The 16,850-nt window shown below is 40.2% G+C and overlaps 1 protein-coding gene across 6 annotated transcripts in view; it reads left to right on the top strand.

Annotated features, from left to right (window-relative positions):
- AFF3 (ALF transcription elongation factor 3) overlaps nucleotides 1–16,850 on the top strand; it is a 323,793-nt gene that overhangs the window by 214,910 nt on the left and 92,033 nt on the right. For all 6 annotated transcript variants that reach the window (XM_048961353.1, XM_048961342.1, XM_048961324.1 and 3 more), the window contains one exon: nucleotides 15,137–15,188. In XM_048961353.1, the coding sequence (XP_048817310.1) occupies nucleotides 15,137–15,188 (52 nt within the window). The remainder of the gene's footprint in view (nucleotides 1–15,136; nucleotides 15,189–16,850) is intronic.

Raw genomic sequence — 16,850 nt, 5'->3', positions numbered from 1 at the left:
TAGCAAATTGTCGTGACTTTTACAAGGATGGGTTAAAAATCAACAAAAATCAGATGTTCAAAAGGTTCTTCTGACAGCATTTTGGGATCTTACTGAGGTGTACCTGTAGCTCAAACCAAAGACTGCTAGGAGTTGCTAAAAATGTGTAGTGAAGGAAGAACATCAAGAGGTAACAGCCCAAGCTTGATGAAAGTTTATTTAATCAATATAACTGTTCTGGTTAGAAGTTCTTTCACTTAAATTACCTCCTAGCATAGGCTCTAGACATGAATTAGAGCCTGAAGAGCATCATGAGGCAGGTCAGTTCCTGGGAGTGTCTGAACCCAAACAGATAGGATTTCTGCCAGGACTTGGAGTTGCCTTCCACAATTCTGGATCTGATTGAACAGTGGGATTTTGAAACAAAACAAACCAAAACAAAACAAAAAAACAGTAATATCTTTGCCTTCATTTCTTCTTTCCCACTGAAGGAGAATAGTTGTGAGTTTGTTCACTTTTGACCTCATAGGATGTTGGGAAATTTAGCAAGCTAGAGGTCTCTCATTACCAAATAGTATGTTAGGGCACAGACCACTAACAAATTTATATGGCAGGTCCTATTTCTTACTAGTCAGTGATTCTAGTCATAAAGAGAGTAAATCCTTATGCTTTGATGTTCAACTGTATGGAAGCGTGGAAGAGAGTATCGATAAGAAAATCCCGACAGACCTTTCATTCAGTCCTGATTGCTCCACAGTACTGCTTTAAATTGAATTTAAGCTTGAAGAACCATTTATAAAAATATTTAGAGGGCTGTTTGTTGCATCTTTTGAACAGTAAGAACATTTCTGCTGTTAGGATAGTCATGTCACTGAAAAAATACAGAATGACTTCTTTAGACTAATAAAGACTGTTGGAGATACTCTAAATGTTTATACAACTTCTGGAAAGTTATTTATATATTTAAAAGGCCTTTATTGTTAGTATCCTAAATTTGTGCCTGTTTTATTCAGTACTTTTATCAGCTATCTCTTCCATCTTCAGTGCAGTAAAAATATTTCAGTGCCTGATAAACCATGTACAGCTGAAGTCCTTTCTCTTATCAGTAAAAAATCATTTGAGTTGAAGGTAATATAATGAGCTAAATTAATTGCCGATGAAACTCCATTGGTTTTACTAGGGTGACACCAATGATGAAACTAACTCAATATATTCAGTTTTGGAAATCCTCTTTTGACTATTAACGCTATTAGTGCTAAATTGAATTATTTAGAAGTCAAGCATCACCACTTACATATATGACTTTTTAAATACACATTGCATGATATAGATACAGTATTTGCATATAAATTATTTGCACATATACCAACTTAGCATGTTATTATTTTTAGTATTTATTTTTCTGTAAGTATCAAAAAGATAATTATCCATAGCTGTCAATATTAAGCACTTTATACTTGCCATGGGAAGATATAACATAATGCATTTTTATTTCCACACCCAGAAGTTCTTCTAAAATAATAATGAGCGTTTCAATTGGTTTCAATTTATCATTAAATAATACTTAAAATTGTTTCTGTTCAAATATGGAGGGCACAGGTACATCCTAAAAGGTCTGCGTAGAATTAATATCCTGGGAACTCTAGTATTAGGCAACCATCAGTTTCAAGCATAAAAACAAACCAAACAACTAGTCATATAACACAGCAGATTTGAGCAAGTGTTCTTAATTCCATTCTAATTTTGTGTAAAAAAGTACATCAAATTCTTGGATTTCAGTCATGTAACATGAGAACATATTTCTTGCTTATATCTTTTGCAACACTGCCATGATACAGAAGTTTACTCCTATGGATGGCAGTCTGACAGGTGATGACAGAAAAAATATTTCACAGAAAGCTTCAATTAACAGCTAATGCCTGGGAAAAAAAGTGAAAGCAGCAGTATGTTTTGTGGATGCAGACCAAACCCTAACCAAGGCCAGTCTCAGCACTTTGCCAGAGAGTTAATTTAACCTCTGAATCAGCATAGGTAATTCATGTTTTGTTCAATAAGGTTTAAAAATCATATAGAATCATAGAATCATATATATAGGTCAGCAGAAAAAAAAAAAAAAAAAGTTGTCATTTTTTTCAGCAAAATAAGGGGAAAAAAAAATTTGATTGGGACCAGTCATTTTATTTAGCTTACCTCACTCCAGAAAGTGCTTGGAAGATGATACTGCAGCCCTAGATATGAGCATATCTTTGAGATTCTGCTTTTGTAAAAAAGAAAATAAAAGCATCACATCTCAGAAATGTTGGAAGGAATGATTTTAGATAGAAATGAAACTTTTTTTAGTTACTTAGGGAAAAGTATTTCTCACGCCTGGCAATTGTCGAGCATCTTGGCCAGTCCTCAAGCTGCTCTTGATGTGTGAGCTATTTGTCAGAAAATTCCACTCAACTCTAAGTCCTTCACACCAGGCTTTAGTTAGAGCCTCGTCCACACTCAGGCATTTGTGAAAGATGATTGCTGACATTTTCTCGGGATGACTCAACATTTCCAAAGGTTCAGGACAGCAGAAAGCATTATCAGACATCATTTAGACTTCCAGGTTTCACAAGATGGTCGCAGTAGTTAGCAGCTGGGCGGTAGGATTTGGCAATCAGAATGCAGTTGTGTCTCATTTGTTTTTGCAAAGTATTTCTATTAGCTAGAAAAGCACATTTCTTTTGAAGTGATGTTCTGGCCCTGGCGTATTATTTTGGAATACAGCTTTTTCTCAGAAAATGCCAGCATGGTATTGCCAGCATGCCAGGCTGGTGTCCAGAAGAAGATTTAAGAGCAGTGATAAAATAAAGGGGGGAAAAAAGAAGCCCTTCTTGCAAACGGGATTTTGTAATAGATATTCTGACACAGTATGAATGATGAGGGATGGAAAATTCATAACGGTGTGTGGAAGGAAAACACACACTCTGCACATAGAAGACCTCCCTATAACTCATCAGATAGCGTGTGTCGAGCGAGTTATGAGAGCTGCTCTATGGTGTATATTTTAAAAGAGACATTAGAAAGGAGATGTAGTGTGGTTTACTATTTGAGAGCTAACTTCATAATTTTGTCCAAAAAGTGTTTTCAAAGAAAAAATATGTTTTACTTTGTTACATATATTGCAGTTGCTGGTGGTGTATTTCTTCAGTGTATGTGCAGGATCCAAACGCAGGGAACAAAGCCCTTCCTCTCCCTGGAGGAGCTGTCCTCAGTGGGTTGTTTCTACTGTTGTGGTGTCTGAAGGAGTTGATGGAATGGGATATCTCAAAGCAAAAAAAGCATGGTGCAGGCAAAATGGAAGGCCAATGGAAAATCTGGCACTGCTCCTACTGGATTTGGGTGGGAGTGCTATGGAAATGGAGGGTTCAGCCCTACTGGGGTTACCCTCTCTCGCCTCAGCATCTTGTGAAAAGAATGTGAGCCCTGGAGGTCTCTTCCAACTCCAACAATTCTGTGATTCTGTGAAAAGAGAATAACAAAGCAACGCACCCTCTCCTAACAAGTTAGCTATTGTAAGGGAAAACCCGCTTTTTCCCTATGCCTTGCTTGGCTGCAAAAGAAAGGCATTCAGAGATGTACTGATGGAAGAGTGATCAACCTGTTCCAGAAGAAATTAGGAGGCTGGAAATCTTGACAAAAATCACAGCAGGTTCTCACATTCTGCATATTTAATTAGCCCTCTGCAGCCCACTCCTCAGTATCAAATGGTTCCATCACTTTGGCCATGCATGAGCTAAGATGTTTTAGTGCCCCTTATTTTTCTTTCTCTTTCCCTCACACCACACACGGAATTAGTTATTTGACAATACGTTCAGACACTGCATTATTTCGACAGTAGTGGAATGTAATGGTATGTAATTAGGAACCAGAGTATAATAGCACTATGAAGATGGTTTTGGCGATGAGATGTTTTTTTAATTAAAATTTCATCATGGCAAATGTGTCGTGCCATTGCCCTTTCCAGTGGTTCATAAGCACCACTGTTCATGAAAGAAAGGGAAGATCCCTGGGGATGGGGAGTGGTGGTGGGGCACTACTTGTCCTGGAACACTAGAGCCTACAAGGGCAAAACATACCTTGAAGTCCTCACAAAGTGATGATTTCACAGTGGAACTGTTTCCACTTCTGAGTTTCACTTTGGTTTTGATGTTGTTGGGATTTTTTAGGGAGCGGGGAGAGACTGTGAAGCATCTTATGTTGTGAGAAACCCGTTGCACTGCAGACCCATCTATTTATTTATATTTTCTCCTCATGGAGCTTATCATTAAATGAAACGGCCTGCTCACTTTTACAGTAGCCAACCAGGTTCTTGTCTGTTTGTTTGCTTGTTTTAATCATTTTGTCTTCATCTAGTCAGATAAACCTGTAAATTCAGTGTGCGCTCTGTGGGACTGTGTCCAAATCTATACTGTCTCCTTCCTGACAGGGCTGACAGAGAGTATAATCACTTGTATTGTCCAGAGTACTGTTTACATAAAGGAGCAATAAATACCTGTTGAAATTTTTACTGGAGGCCTCCCAGATGGATGGTTCATTTATTATTACAGACAGAGTTTCATTTACTTAGTTATTAAAAGAAGCAGGCCGCTGCAGCCCATTTATAACTATATTAAAACTAAATGAAGCTATAAGTATTGGAGACGGGACTGAGAAAAATACAGTGGCTTTCCAGGAAATGTCTAGGAAAAGTATTTGAAAGGAAACGCTAAAAACTTTGTGAGTCCTGTTTGTCTTTCATGGGTGTGCTGCTGCTGGTTGGAGTTCACCAGGGTGAGGAGGAGGCAAGAGCTTCCAGATTTTCCCATCCCACCACTCTGTGCCTCTGTGGCAGCTCAGTGATGACTTTTCTGTGCCCACCATCGTGCACATGCCACCGTGTCCCCACTTCTAGCCATCAGAGGGGATGGCATGCAAAGCACGGGCAGATGCCATGAATGCATTCCCAAAGGCTTCGTTTTGAAGATGCTGTCCATTGTAGCTGATTACTAAAAATTCATGATCTTTGTGGCACTGAGGAAATTTCACCAGACAGACTCATCTCTGTTTCAAAGAAAGGTAATTCAGTCACCGAATAGGGAGGACATGATTGCCTGGGAACTAGATCTTGGTTTTATTTTATCCAATCCTTACCAATAAAGAACCATCCCACCAGGAAGAGCTGGTGTCCCACAGTGAAAGAACATATTGACCAGAAATTGATGAGGTAGAAAAAAATAGAAACAAGGGCATATGTAGAAGTTTGATATATATAATTTATTTTTTTTAATAGAGCTTATTAGGCTAGGAAAAGGATGAATTTCCATATTCAAGTTGAAAAAGAGCTTTTCTGTAAGCTACTGAGCTTCAGCGGTGAAAGAAATGTAGATATTAGTACTGAAAGAGCAGTCTAAATGACAGAGACAAAATATAAAATACATGTAACATGAAAGTGGGAAATAGCAATCAATCTAAAAGAGGAATTATAAAACACTGAATAGTGATAAGGAAAGTGGAAGATACCAAAGGAAAGTTGAAAGACAATGGTATTCTTAAAGTATATAAATACAACAGCGATGAAGAAATTCTAGCAATAGCCTCTTACTAGCTGGAAATATTAATTCACTTAATAATACTAGATTAAATAAATGTTTTTGTACAAGAAAAAGCAGGGAATCTGGACAGTGTCCAGAGTGGATACATTGTTTTAAATCACACCAGATACAAATATCCATAAATCTGAGAGCTTCCAAGCTGCCTCAAGCCATCAAGAGCACCAGCTAGTAATGTCTAAGGACTTGTGATGCACCTTGAAATGCAGGAGACAGCAGACAGTGAACACAGTGCAGAGTTCCTAAAGAGAAGTAGGAGAGTTGAAGGGTTTGGAGAGCTCACAAGGCATCTATCCCAAATAAAGTTTCTGGGGAGCCCAAACAGGGTTTCTTTAAGGAACTGAGGAGTAATATTACAATTACTGCAGTTCAGTTTTTTACTTTCAAGGAAATAAATTCATGTTCCTATCAACCAAAGCTGATTTAGTTCTATGAGGAGCTGTCAACTTTGACTGATAAAGTTACTAATGAATAGTAATAGACCTTTAAGACTTTAAAATGTGTGGCATGCAATATCAATTAAATGCAAATTAAAAGATCCCTGGCTCTTAACCATTTCTGAAGGTCATAGCAGCAAGGGATCTTGGCTCAAGGAGCAGCTGAACAGGGAGGAGATCCAGTGTTGATAGCTATGACATGGAAAGAAATTGTATTCAACAGTGGTAGAACTTAGCAAGAAGCAGTGAAGTTGGAACGGGTTATCAAGCAGTCTGAAATATTTAGTAATTCAGTCTCACTTCAAGAGATGAGGCTTGGAGGAAAGTGACACGATGTTTTATATCCTGGAACAAGGAATGGCCGTTGGTCTCCCTCATTCTCAGTGGAGAGTGTCCTGGGCAGTTGCAACTCTGAGAATGCTTTAGAGATGGAGGTGAGCAGTAGCAGAAGTCAGTGCCCGGCAGGATGCCATGGTGCAGAGTGATGGCACGAGCTTCTGGCGTGCAGGGGGTGACACGAGGATGAGGAGCTGCCACTTTGTCTATCGCTTTGATGATATAAGGCTCTTCTCATTTTGATGCAGTGATATCAGAGCAAAGTTTGAGAACCTCTAGCCTACACAGTCTCCTTTCCCTTTCCCAACCAGCACAGTATGAATAAACACCTCTGCAGCCACAGTTATGAACACAGCTAAATGAACGGTCAGCATTTTACAGATGATTGCAGTCATTCGCGAGGGAGCAAGAGAATAAAAATGTGTGGGATGATGACTCCAATATGAGGACAGATGCTTATAATGCTGGGGATTAGGCAGAAAGAGGCTATTCATAAGAAAATAATCACCAAGCACAAAATCAGATACTGCACCTTCAGTGGGGAGACTTAGCAGTGGCAATTTTATCTCAAACGCATAAATTCCCCAAGATTTCTGCCATGACAGCTGACACACATGCCAGCAGAGCAGTTCATGCACTCTTATTTCATTTCACATTTGAAATTAATATTTTGTAGACGGCGGGATCAGAAATTGCTAGGAAATCAGAGAGAGAGAGTTAGTAAATAATTGCTAATCACACACAGAGAGCCTGAAAGGAACAGGGGCAAGGAGGCAAGAAATGGATTGGAAAATTGCAAGTAGCTCATTCAGAACTTTTATGCCCCAAATGTGTTTCCTCCTGTCACACAGAGTGTGATTAGCCATAAAACTTTGGCAAGTCCTCTGAGTGATTGGACTACTTAGGCTGGTGTTTAGGCGCAAGCCACTAAGTAGCTCATCACTCTTCCCTCTCCCTGAGTACATGTGCATTTTTACGTGGATTCCTTGCTCGGAAAGTCGGCTCACACTATTTTATTTCCTCTTTTAGAAGACTTTTTCTCATTTCTAAGGAGGCATTACGTGTTCCTCTGCCCAAACACCGTGCTGACAGAGCCACTATGGACTCAGTGGTGCTGAGAGGTTTTCTTATAGGACCATAAAATTGTTTGAGTTGGATGGGACCCTTAAAGGTTATCTAGTCCAACACCCCTGCAGTGTACAAGGATGGCTACAGCTGGATTCTTCCCACCCTATCGAGTAGTTTGAAATTTCTCCATTTGATTCAACTGGTTCTATTTTCCCATTTTTTCCCTCAGTTTGATTTCTGGTTCCCTTACCATGCCAGCCCTTGAGAACCACCTACGCTAACGGCATACACCCTCAGTTTGTATGAAGTTTAGGAAGGAGCAGGTCTAACCTCTAAGGTGCAACTCGGCAGGGTTTTCAGCCTGTCCATGGAGGCTGATAGGTTTTCTCTTCTACTTGTGCTTTCATATGGATGTGTCTGACTAACACAACACATCCAGCCCCATATTTCATGTGCACACAGTAAAATATTTTCTCCCATCCCCTCCTTCTTGGGGAGATCCCTGGGGAAGGAGAAATGAACCTAGCCTCATGCAAATGGTGGAAGCCTTATTTCAGCTTCTTCTCACAAAGAGAGTAATGGCTGCATTACCCGAAGAGGACTACCTTGCATTTCTAATGAGGTCGTCAGCGTAATAGGAATTTAGCAGAGCATTTAGCCAGTTTAAATGGTTTTGGAGAATGGCATAGACCAGCTTAGATGGATTTAAGCCAAGCACAGAGAACTTCTTCATAGCATCTATTTTTTATTGAAATTGCTAATTCTATTTCTATGGACTGAGTCAGTTTTTCAGGCATTTAAATTGTATGCTCTAGAATTAAATCTCACATTGATAGATATACTTCATTCCAGCATTAAGTACGTTAATATTTCAGCAGCCTGATTTTACTGGCCTTCTTCCTCTGTTTTTAATTAGATTTGACAGTATCCTATATAATCATGTTTTCCTACATATTTCTGTGTAGTAGAACTTACACAAACTATTTGTTGATGGGTTTTTACAACTTAAACATCATATATTCAAACTGAATTTCAGATGCTGCAAGCAATTCTTGCAGAGGTCTTACAAGCCAACTGAAAGCTCAGTTACAGCATTTATAAAATACCCTCTTGATCTACTTGTTTACCTCAATCCATACACTTCTGATTTGTTTTCTATAAAACAGGAATAAGTACTACACTTTTCAGGAAATATAAATGCATGAAATTATTTTAAAGTGAAAGATTTGCATCAGTTATGACACTAATACGAAAAATAATTTTGTAATCAGAAACCAATTAATTAAAAATTAATGCTGTATAAAAACAACTACTCCTGTATTTAGGATTAGCAAACAAAGCTGTCTGAAATACCTCTTTTGGCTGTAGATGAGTAGCAAATATAACTGGCCATCTGTTATGTGCAGGTAACCAAGGTAATCACAACAATGCTTGTTCCCCTCTTTCTTTTTCTTTCTTTTCTTTTCTTTTCTTTTTTTTTTTTTTCTTTTTTTTTTTAAATGAAAACCTGTTAATTTGCTTGTTAGAAAACTCCATCGTTCTTACCAGGCATATTTTTTCTACTGTTCGTGTTTTAGAAAGCAACTAAAAAGAGACAGAAAGTGAAGGTACATTTGTCTTATTAGTGCATAAGTCAAATGACGTCTGTGAGCACCCCTAGCTGAAATAATCCCACTCACATAAGAGGACAGTTTGGATATGAAAGGCAGATTCCCAGCTGGCATTCTCTTTCATTTTGCTGGGAACAAGAGGTAAAGATCTCGCACAATGTGGTGCTTTCAGAAAGGACCGGGTTTTTTTCCCAGTGCTTTTTCTTCTCTCTTTGTAGGTGCATCAGCTGTGACTTTAAACAGCTGGAGTCGGTCTGAAAGCCTCCTTGCATACCACTACTTAGAAAAGTACCTGTCTTCTTGCTGGGTTTCTGGTGATATTGAAATTAATGTCCGGTTCTTCAAAGGTCACTGCACATTTATAGGAAAGAAAACAAAATGTCAATATTATGTGTTAAAAAACAGATAATTTGCCCCAAAGCCATCTCATTCAGATGAGATGTTGCAGTATAAACTCAAATGAGCACTTAGGTATCCGATTTTCATATTTCATCACAGCTTTTTTCTTTGTGGGGTTCCTCTTCAGCTAAAATCAACATATTTTTCCACTACTGAGATCCATTTCCTACATAATGAGCAGACATCACAAAAGTCCTTAATAAACACGGTATTCTGATTGAGGTGCTACATAGCATTAAAATGGAACAGTACATCTGATCAGATTAGCACATTCATGAGATCCTTCACAAATTGCAAAGATGGTGACTTTTGCATTTTTTTAAGTGACAATTGCAACATATACACGTTTGTGCCCTAGGCTTGCAAACCATTGGCCTGTTCTCTCCTAAAGCAGTAGTGATAATGATTTATTTACTATTGATATTTGTCCTTTTACATTTCATTCTTTTTGCTCTAATTACTAGAATTATCGTGGAAAAAACCTATTCAGCATTGTACTTTACTTTCCACTCTCCTTTTTGTAACCTCTTCTGAAGCCACTTCTCTTGCCCTTTGATTTGCAAGCCAAAAGGCAAGCTCTCTAATCACAAAACAAAACCACAGAGGCTGAGCCACTGATTTTTTGAGAGTTTTACATTTCAATAAGTAATTTGCAGAGGAAGGAAGAACTTCATGGCTTGTATCAGAAATAGTGCAGCCAGCAGGAGCAGGGAAGTGATCATCCCTCTGTATTTAGCCCTGGTGAGGCCGCACCTGTGTTCAGTTTTGGACTTCTCACTACAGAGAAAGACATTAAGGCCCTGGAGCATGTCCAGAGAAAGGAACGAAGCTGTGGAAGGGCTGGAGCACAAACCTTATGGGGAGTGAATGAGGGAACTGGGATTGTTCAGGATGGAGAAGAGGAGGTTCAGGGGGAGACCTTACTGCCCTCTACAATGACCTGAAGGGAGGTTGTGGTGAAGTGGGAGTCAGCTTCTTCTGACTGAAAGCAGATACTCTCCAAGGTAGGGTTGTGTTATAAGTGTCGTAGCCTGGCTCCAGAATTTAAAAGTCACAGCTGATTCCCAAATTGCCTGATGATGACCTCCTCTGCCAGACATCACACCATTAACTTCTTCCCCAGCAATTCCTTCTCTAGCTCTTTCAAATCCAAAAGTCTCTGACTTGAGTCCTGGCTCTATCCTCCTACTTAGATATTACTTCGATGTGACTTCCCAGAGGGAAAACTGGATGCCTTCCTGCTGTCTCCCAGACAGTTCTTGCTTAGGACTCTGCTTTCCAACAGCAACAAATCAGGATTTAAAAAAAAAGCAAAATAATGAAGCCACATGTCTCAGCTTAACCATAAATTTTGAACATAACTTCCACCATACCAAACCCTGGGTGCTTTTGACCATCTCCTGCTCATCAACATGATGGGATGAGCAGTGGAATTAGATGCCTCCCAGTCAACTTGTGAAACCATCATAGTAATTAGTCCCAGATAAAAGAGATTAGGCTTTCTGAGAAGCCATGTAAGAGATTTGGATGCTGAGTCATATTGAAATTGGCACAAATTGGGTATCAGTATCCTCTAGACTGCTTTCTGCCTATTTTCCACAATAGATATGTAGATCTTCAGCCCCCTCCTTTCCCATTGAGTGGCACAGCACCCATGGCTGAAACCTCGTAATTGGTTCCTTGAGAAAGAAACCAGCTGCCTTGCTGTGGCATTTTGCAATATCCCGAACTCATCCTCATTTCCTTTCATTACTACTCTACCTGTTACATTCTTGGCAGATAAAGAAGCAGATGCATTAATTAGAGAGCAGAGAGAGCTCCTGCCCAAGCCTCCCTCCCCTCACAGCCTCTGTGACCTCATGGAGATTTCACTAAAATATATATAATTAGGTTCTGTAAAGTAACTTCCTGACTACCCGGATCCATGCACTCTCTCTTCAAGTGCAGAAGCCCTAAGTGATGTGTGCTTTTCAAAGATGCATCCAGTACCACGTGATTTTTCCAGCTTTTGTTTACAAAGCAGCATTTACTCATCGTTTTTACCTGTGCTTCACCATGCTAAAGTCAAGTGCATATCCGAAAATCTTGCCAAAGCTTAATGAGCATGGTGGTGATGGTTTGATGGCTGGACTATGTTATTTTAGTTGTCTTTTCCCACCATAATGATTCTTTGATTCTATGATTCGATGCCATTTGCTGCCCTGGGTTTTGCATAATCTGAAAGAGGTATTAACTGTGGAGAGGCAGTGTTGAAGAAGCTATGTTTGCACGTTGACTTGTTTATGTTTGTCTGTCATTGTACTGGATTGCAGCATGCATGAAGAATTTCCATCCTGAGCAGGGGTTAATTTAAACATGATCTGAAGTGCTCTGCTAACAAACTTCACTCTTTACTGAATCTGTGCCAAAGTGCTTTTCAGATAAATTAAAAATTAACATGACGTCTTGCAAGCTTTAAGTATTTTCCTTCTGTGCTGTTCCCCTCCTTTCTTCAAATAGGTTCTGCTGGTCCAGTTGTGGACTTTTTGTTTCAACCATCATCATTGTTGTGGGATAAGTGATTTGCAAAATTGTTTCTCAAAAGCATTCAGACTCAAAATTGATCTGGTTTCTTTAGGACATTTCCTGCAGACAGGCATCCCTCAAACTCCAATGCCTCCTCCTCCCCCCCGGGTTGAGTTCAGCCTGAGCTTTGAGAGCTGCCCAGTGTTCTGCTCTGTGGTACAGATGGAGGTGAAGTTGCTGGTGACAGTTTGTTCAGTTCCAAGCAGTGCTCTGTAGATCAGGGCTCTGGGTCTGACTTGGCAGTGAAAGCAGCCTGGGAGTCCACCAGGATATTCAGGCACTGAAGTTATTCCTGCACAGTAGGAAATCAGATCCTGCCTTTGCAAGGTAGAACTCTACGTCTGGCAAGCTTTCCTAACCTGATACATCCTTGTGACAAATATATGGATCAGGCAGGCCTGATCCCACTCTGGGGAAAAACGAAAAAGCAAGCAAGCAAGAAATCATTTTATGGTGACTTGCTTTTTCCTATCACCAGTATTTGGGGATTGTTTGTGCTCTTACAGTAGTTCCAAGAGGGGCCACGAGCCCTGGACAGGCACTGCTTTTCTTGGAAAGCAGCACTTCTAAAATGAGAAACAGACAAGAAAAATAAAGACAGGCTAAGATATACAAGCAGGGGAAGCTCAATGGGCCAGCACTGTGGTTTCTTGTTCCTTTTGTGTGGATGATCCTTGCACACACATCTTTTGTCTTGCCTAAAGCCCACTCCTGTTTCCATACAACCTGGAGCCTTCAAAGCTTTGAAGTAACATCTAACCACAGGCTCACCATACATGCTTTTTCAGATTGACACAAAAAGATGGGGCACTAGTAAGCATAGAGCTACTTTTTATTATAAGCTTTGTTTTTTAGCTTCTATTTAGGAGAAGAGCTAACAAGTTGAATCTTAAATAATGTACTAAACTACCATCTTTCTAGAAGGGATTCAAGAACCTAAAACAAAGGAATTATGGGCAACAACATCAGCAGTGCTCTACTTTTCACACAATAAGCAGATCTCTCTGTGCTCAGATAATGATCCCTGCAGATTTCATCTCGTATAATTACATAATGCTCAATTCCAAACTGGAGCTTTTTACATATTTCTCAACACTAGTTTCTCAGGAATGCCCAAACAAATCTAACAACAACAACAACAACGAAAGAGCAACTATAATGTTGTTTGTTCCTAAGGATCCCCTGTGAACTTTGGGACCCAAAGCCAACACAGATCTTACAACATTTAGAGGAAGCATTCCCTCCCATATTTCAGCACCTGGAAGATGAATCCCATCTATCTCATAGAATGACAGAATTGTTTGAGTTGGATGGGATCCTTAAGGGTCATCTAGTTCAACTCTCCTGCAATGAACAGGGACACCTACAGCTACATCAGCTTGCTCAGAGCCCTGTCCAGACTCATCATGAGCATCTCCAGGGACGGGGCACCTACCACCTCTCTGAGCAACCTGTGCCAGTGCCTCAGCACCCTTATTTAGAAAACTTCTTTCTTATATCTGATCCAGATCTCCCCGCTTTTAGTTTGGAACCATTTCCCCTTGTCCTGTCACAACATATCCCCTTGTCCTATCCTACTAAAGAGTCTGTCCTCTTCTTTCTTATAGACTCTCTTTAGATACTGAAAGGTATCTTTAGATATCTGTCCCACTTGCTGAGTGTTTTCCTGGCTGTGGGCATAATTCCTGATGAAACACCAGAGACTTGCTGTAAGGTTGTCAGCATAATGGGTGTCTTGAGGTGTCTGCATCACTACAAGATTTTTTTTTTTAAATTTTTCTGTGTGGGTTTTACAGGGGAAAAATCTCAATATAAGTATAATTGAACGGGGGGGGGGGGGGGGGGGGAGGGAGGGGGGAGGGGAAGGGAGGAGAGGGGGAAAGAAGGCATGAATCTATAAGAGGTGAGAGAACAAGAGTTCCTGTTCCGCCCCTGTTCTTGTTCTGGTACACCTACATCCTCCCAAAGGTGCTGCAGGGAAACAGGGACACAACTTCAAGGGCAGCGGCTGTGCACACAGCTGTGCACTGTGCCAACAGTGGCCAGTCTCAAGAAGCAGGGAGAGGCTCGGAACTCTTTTCAGACCTGGCACACCATGCAGCCCATTTAAGAGACCCGCTTTTCAGGCACACTCTTGGAAGATCCAGGCACAGGAACGAGGAGGTGGTTTGAAATTACTACATATGTCTTCTTGATATATTTACACTCCAGGGACCACCCACGTCACAGAATGTGTTTAAATTGTTCCCCAAGCTTTCTTCTGGAACTGAGGCTAAATTACAGATTCCCTTTTCCCAGGACGCAAGAAAAATTAGCAACTTTCTGAATGATTATTATTATTACAGGGGTGGATTTTTTTAAATAGATCCCATTCTTGAATACCTTTCAAGCGCTGGGGGAAAGATTTGCACCTCCTCAGCTCTTTTAACTGCTGGTTACTTAACCTTAGCTAGTAAAAAAATGCATGCAAGTAAAGACAAACTCCTCTTTTTTGAGAGCCAGTTGAAGCAAATTGAGGAAAGGTTATGGGAAAGGAGGATGAAATCCCCTTTAGAAAAGATGCATTATTTTCTATATTAATATGACCGTGAACTCCTTGTGCATACTCCTGTGCACTGAGATAATACATTTCAGTTTTAATCGTTTCAGTCAATGTCAATCTTACATCAACCAGGCAATAAAGTAAAAATGGCCTTTGGGAAACATCAGTGAATCTTATTTTGTGCTGCAGTACTGCCAGTGTAAATACCTACTTGTGTTTTGTGAGCTCAAAGCCAAGCGGAGCAAAATTTTCCTTTCAGAGAGACTACTGACCTGTCAGCATCAAAAATATTATTCTTAGCACATGAAAATTGTTTGTCGGTGATTGTAATAAAAATAATCTTTGCAAAATCCATTATTACTCTAGTAAACATTTTCCCTTAGGCACCAATTGTAGGAAATGAATTAAGAAGTTGACAGGAATTGTCTAAGAAAAAATTACAAAGACAGTGTCACTTCTACAATATTACTGGCATAAAATATATTTTCTATTTCAATTACTTTTTTTTTACAGTAGCTCAGAGATCTGAAACATTTTGGTAAATCATAACTGTAACTGATTTTACTGTTTGCTTTCCAGAATGCTAGAAGATGATCTGAAGTTAAGCAGCGATGAAGAGGAGAATGACCAGGTAAGAACCAGACAAGAACCATGTAACTTGCAGCATGTTTCTTGTCGAGACAGAGATACTGCAAATATTTTGCTAATGCTTTTTCAAAATATACATCAAGGTTATCAAAATACATGAAAGTACTGTAAATGGAGTAACAGATGTTCTTGCTCTGCACCAGACTGCATGTGCTAACTGCTGTATTTGTGGGGAATGTTCTGCGGGGGTCTTGATTTATTACCTTGATGCAACCCAGAAGGTTTTCGTATCAGTCTCCTCCTGATTGGATTTTGTTTTGTTTTAAAGAGCAGCCAAGGAGGGAAGAAACAGGAATTTGGATTAGGGATTGAGGCCAAACTCTTTGAGCACAAGCTGGGCCATAGCAGCCAGCCCCTGGGCAGCCTACCTGCCTAGAATCCTGGCTGGTCATCCATGGAACAGTCACTAGGACGCTTTCCTGAGCTTTAAGGACCCCAAAATGCCTGCCTGGGAGCACATACTTCTCCAAATGTTTTCTATGGGTCGGGAGAGCTGGATTTTTTTTCAGGTTGGGGGCCTGTGCTCACCAGAGTAGAGCTGGATCTTGACTTTTGTGTGGCCAACCGAATTCCTAGTTGCCAGATTTTACTATCACAAGCTCTCTCCCAGTATACTGGTATGGATTTGGTGAGGAATGGGAGAGCAAGAGCGACTTTCCTTTCTCCTTGCCCTAAAATGCACATCCCATGACTCCACCAAAGTATGAGGAGGAGGAGACATTGCCCTGGTTGCACCTCACAAGTGGCTCCAGGCTGAGATACAACGCAGCTTTCAAATGTGATTTTTTTTCAATTGAGGATAACTGGAGCTATCTAGACTTCTGAAATTCGGGACCTTAGGCAAATAACTCTAGGTATGTAGGCCTGAAGCTCTTCCAGGTTTTATTTTATTTGTTGTTATCAGAAGTTTGTATTTTACAATATATTCCAAGCAACAAGTAAGTCAAAGCCTTTTCATATTTATATTAAACCATTATTTCATCAATTTTGAGAAAAGCTTTATTGTATTAAGAAGATTCAGCACATGGAATCAATTATTTACATATTTATGCAATTTCCTTTTGTTTAATACATTTCATCTCAAAACACTTCACATTTAATTATTCTTTCTGCTTGTCTAGATAGTTTAAAGTACAGCACACAGACAGCGTAGGGAGACATCCAGTGAGGGACAAGAAGGGTTGTCTGAAGAGTAACAAGAACATGGTTACACCATGGGGCTGGCAAGGGGATGATGTGTGTGGAAGGGGGGATGCAGAGATGGGAGGCACAGATCATCCCAGGAGTAGGGCTCAAGGAAGGATCCCCCCTAATACTGAGCATCCTGCAGCAGGGATAGCCTGTGCTCAGGTTGCTCTCTCTGTATGTGCCACACCAGGTCTTCACTCAGCAATGAGAGCTTCACAGAACGTTTGCTCCAGCCCAAGACTTTCTCCTCTATACTTCTGTACTATATCTATCCTACCAGCACCCAGAGCCAAGCAGCATTTGTCATCAGCACAGCAAGGAGCAGAGCCAAAGTCCCATTGCTAAGTGTCAGTCATTACATGAGCAGCCTTTAGCAGCTACACTGGCGTGGTTCCCTCTCTCTAAAATGGAATAGCTGCATTTTTTTTCTAACTTGGCTGTATAGACAAAAAGCTCC

The sequence above is a fragment of the Lagopus muta genome, chromosome 1, assembly GCF_023343835.1.
Source record: "Lagopus muta isolate bLagMut1 chromosome 1, bLagMut1 primary, whole genome shotgun sequence".
Classification (NCBI taxonomy): Eukaryota; Metazoa; Chordata; class Aves; order Galliformes; family Phasianidae; genus Lagopus; species Lagopus muta.
This window is presented reverse-complemented; position numbering and strand designations above follow the sequence as displayed.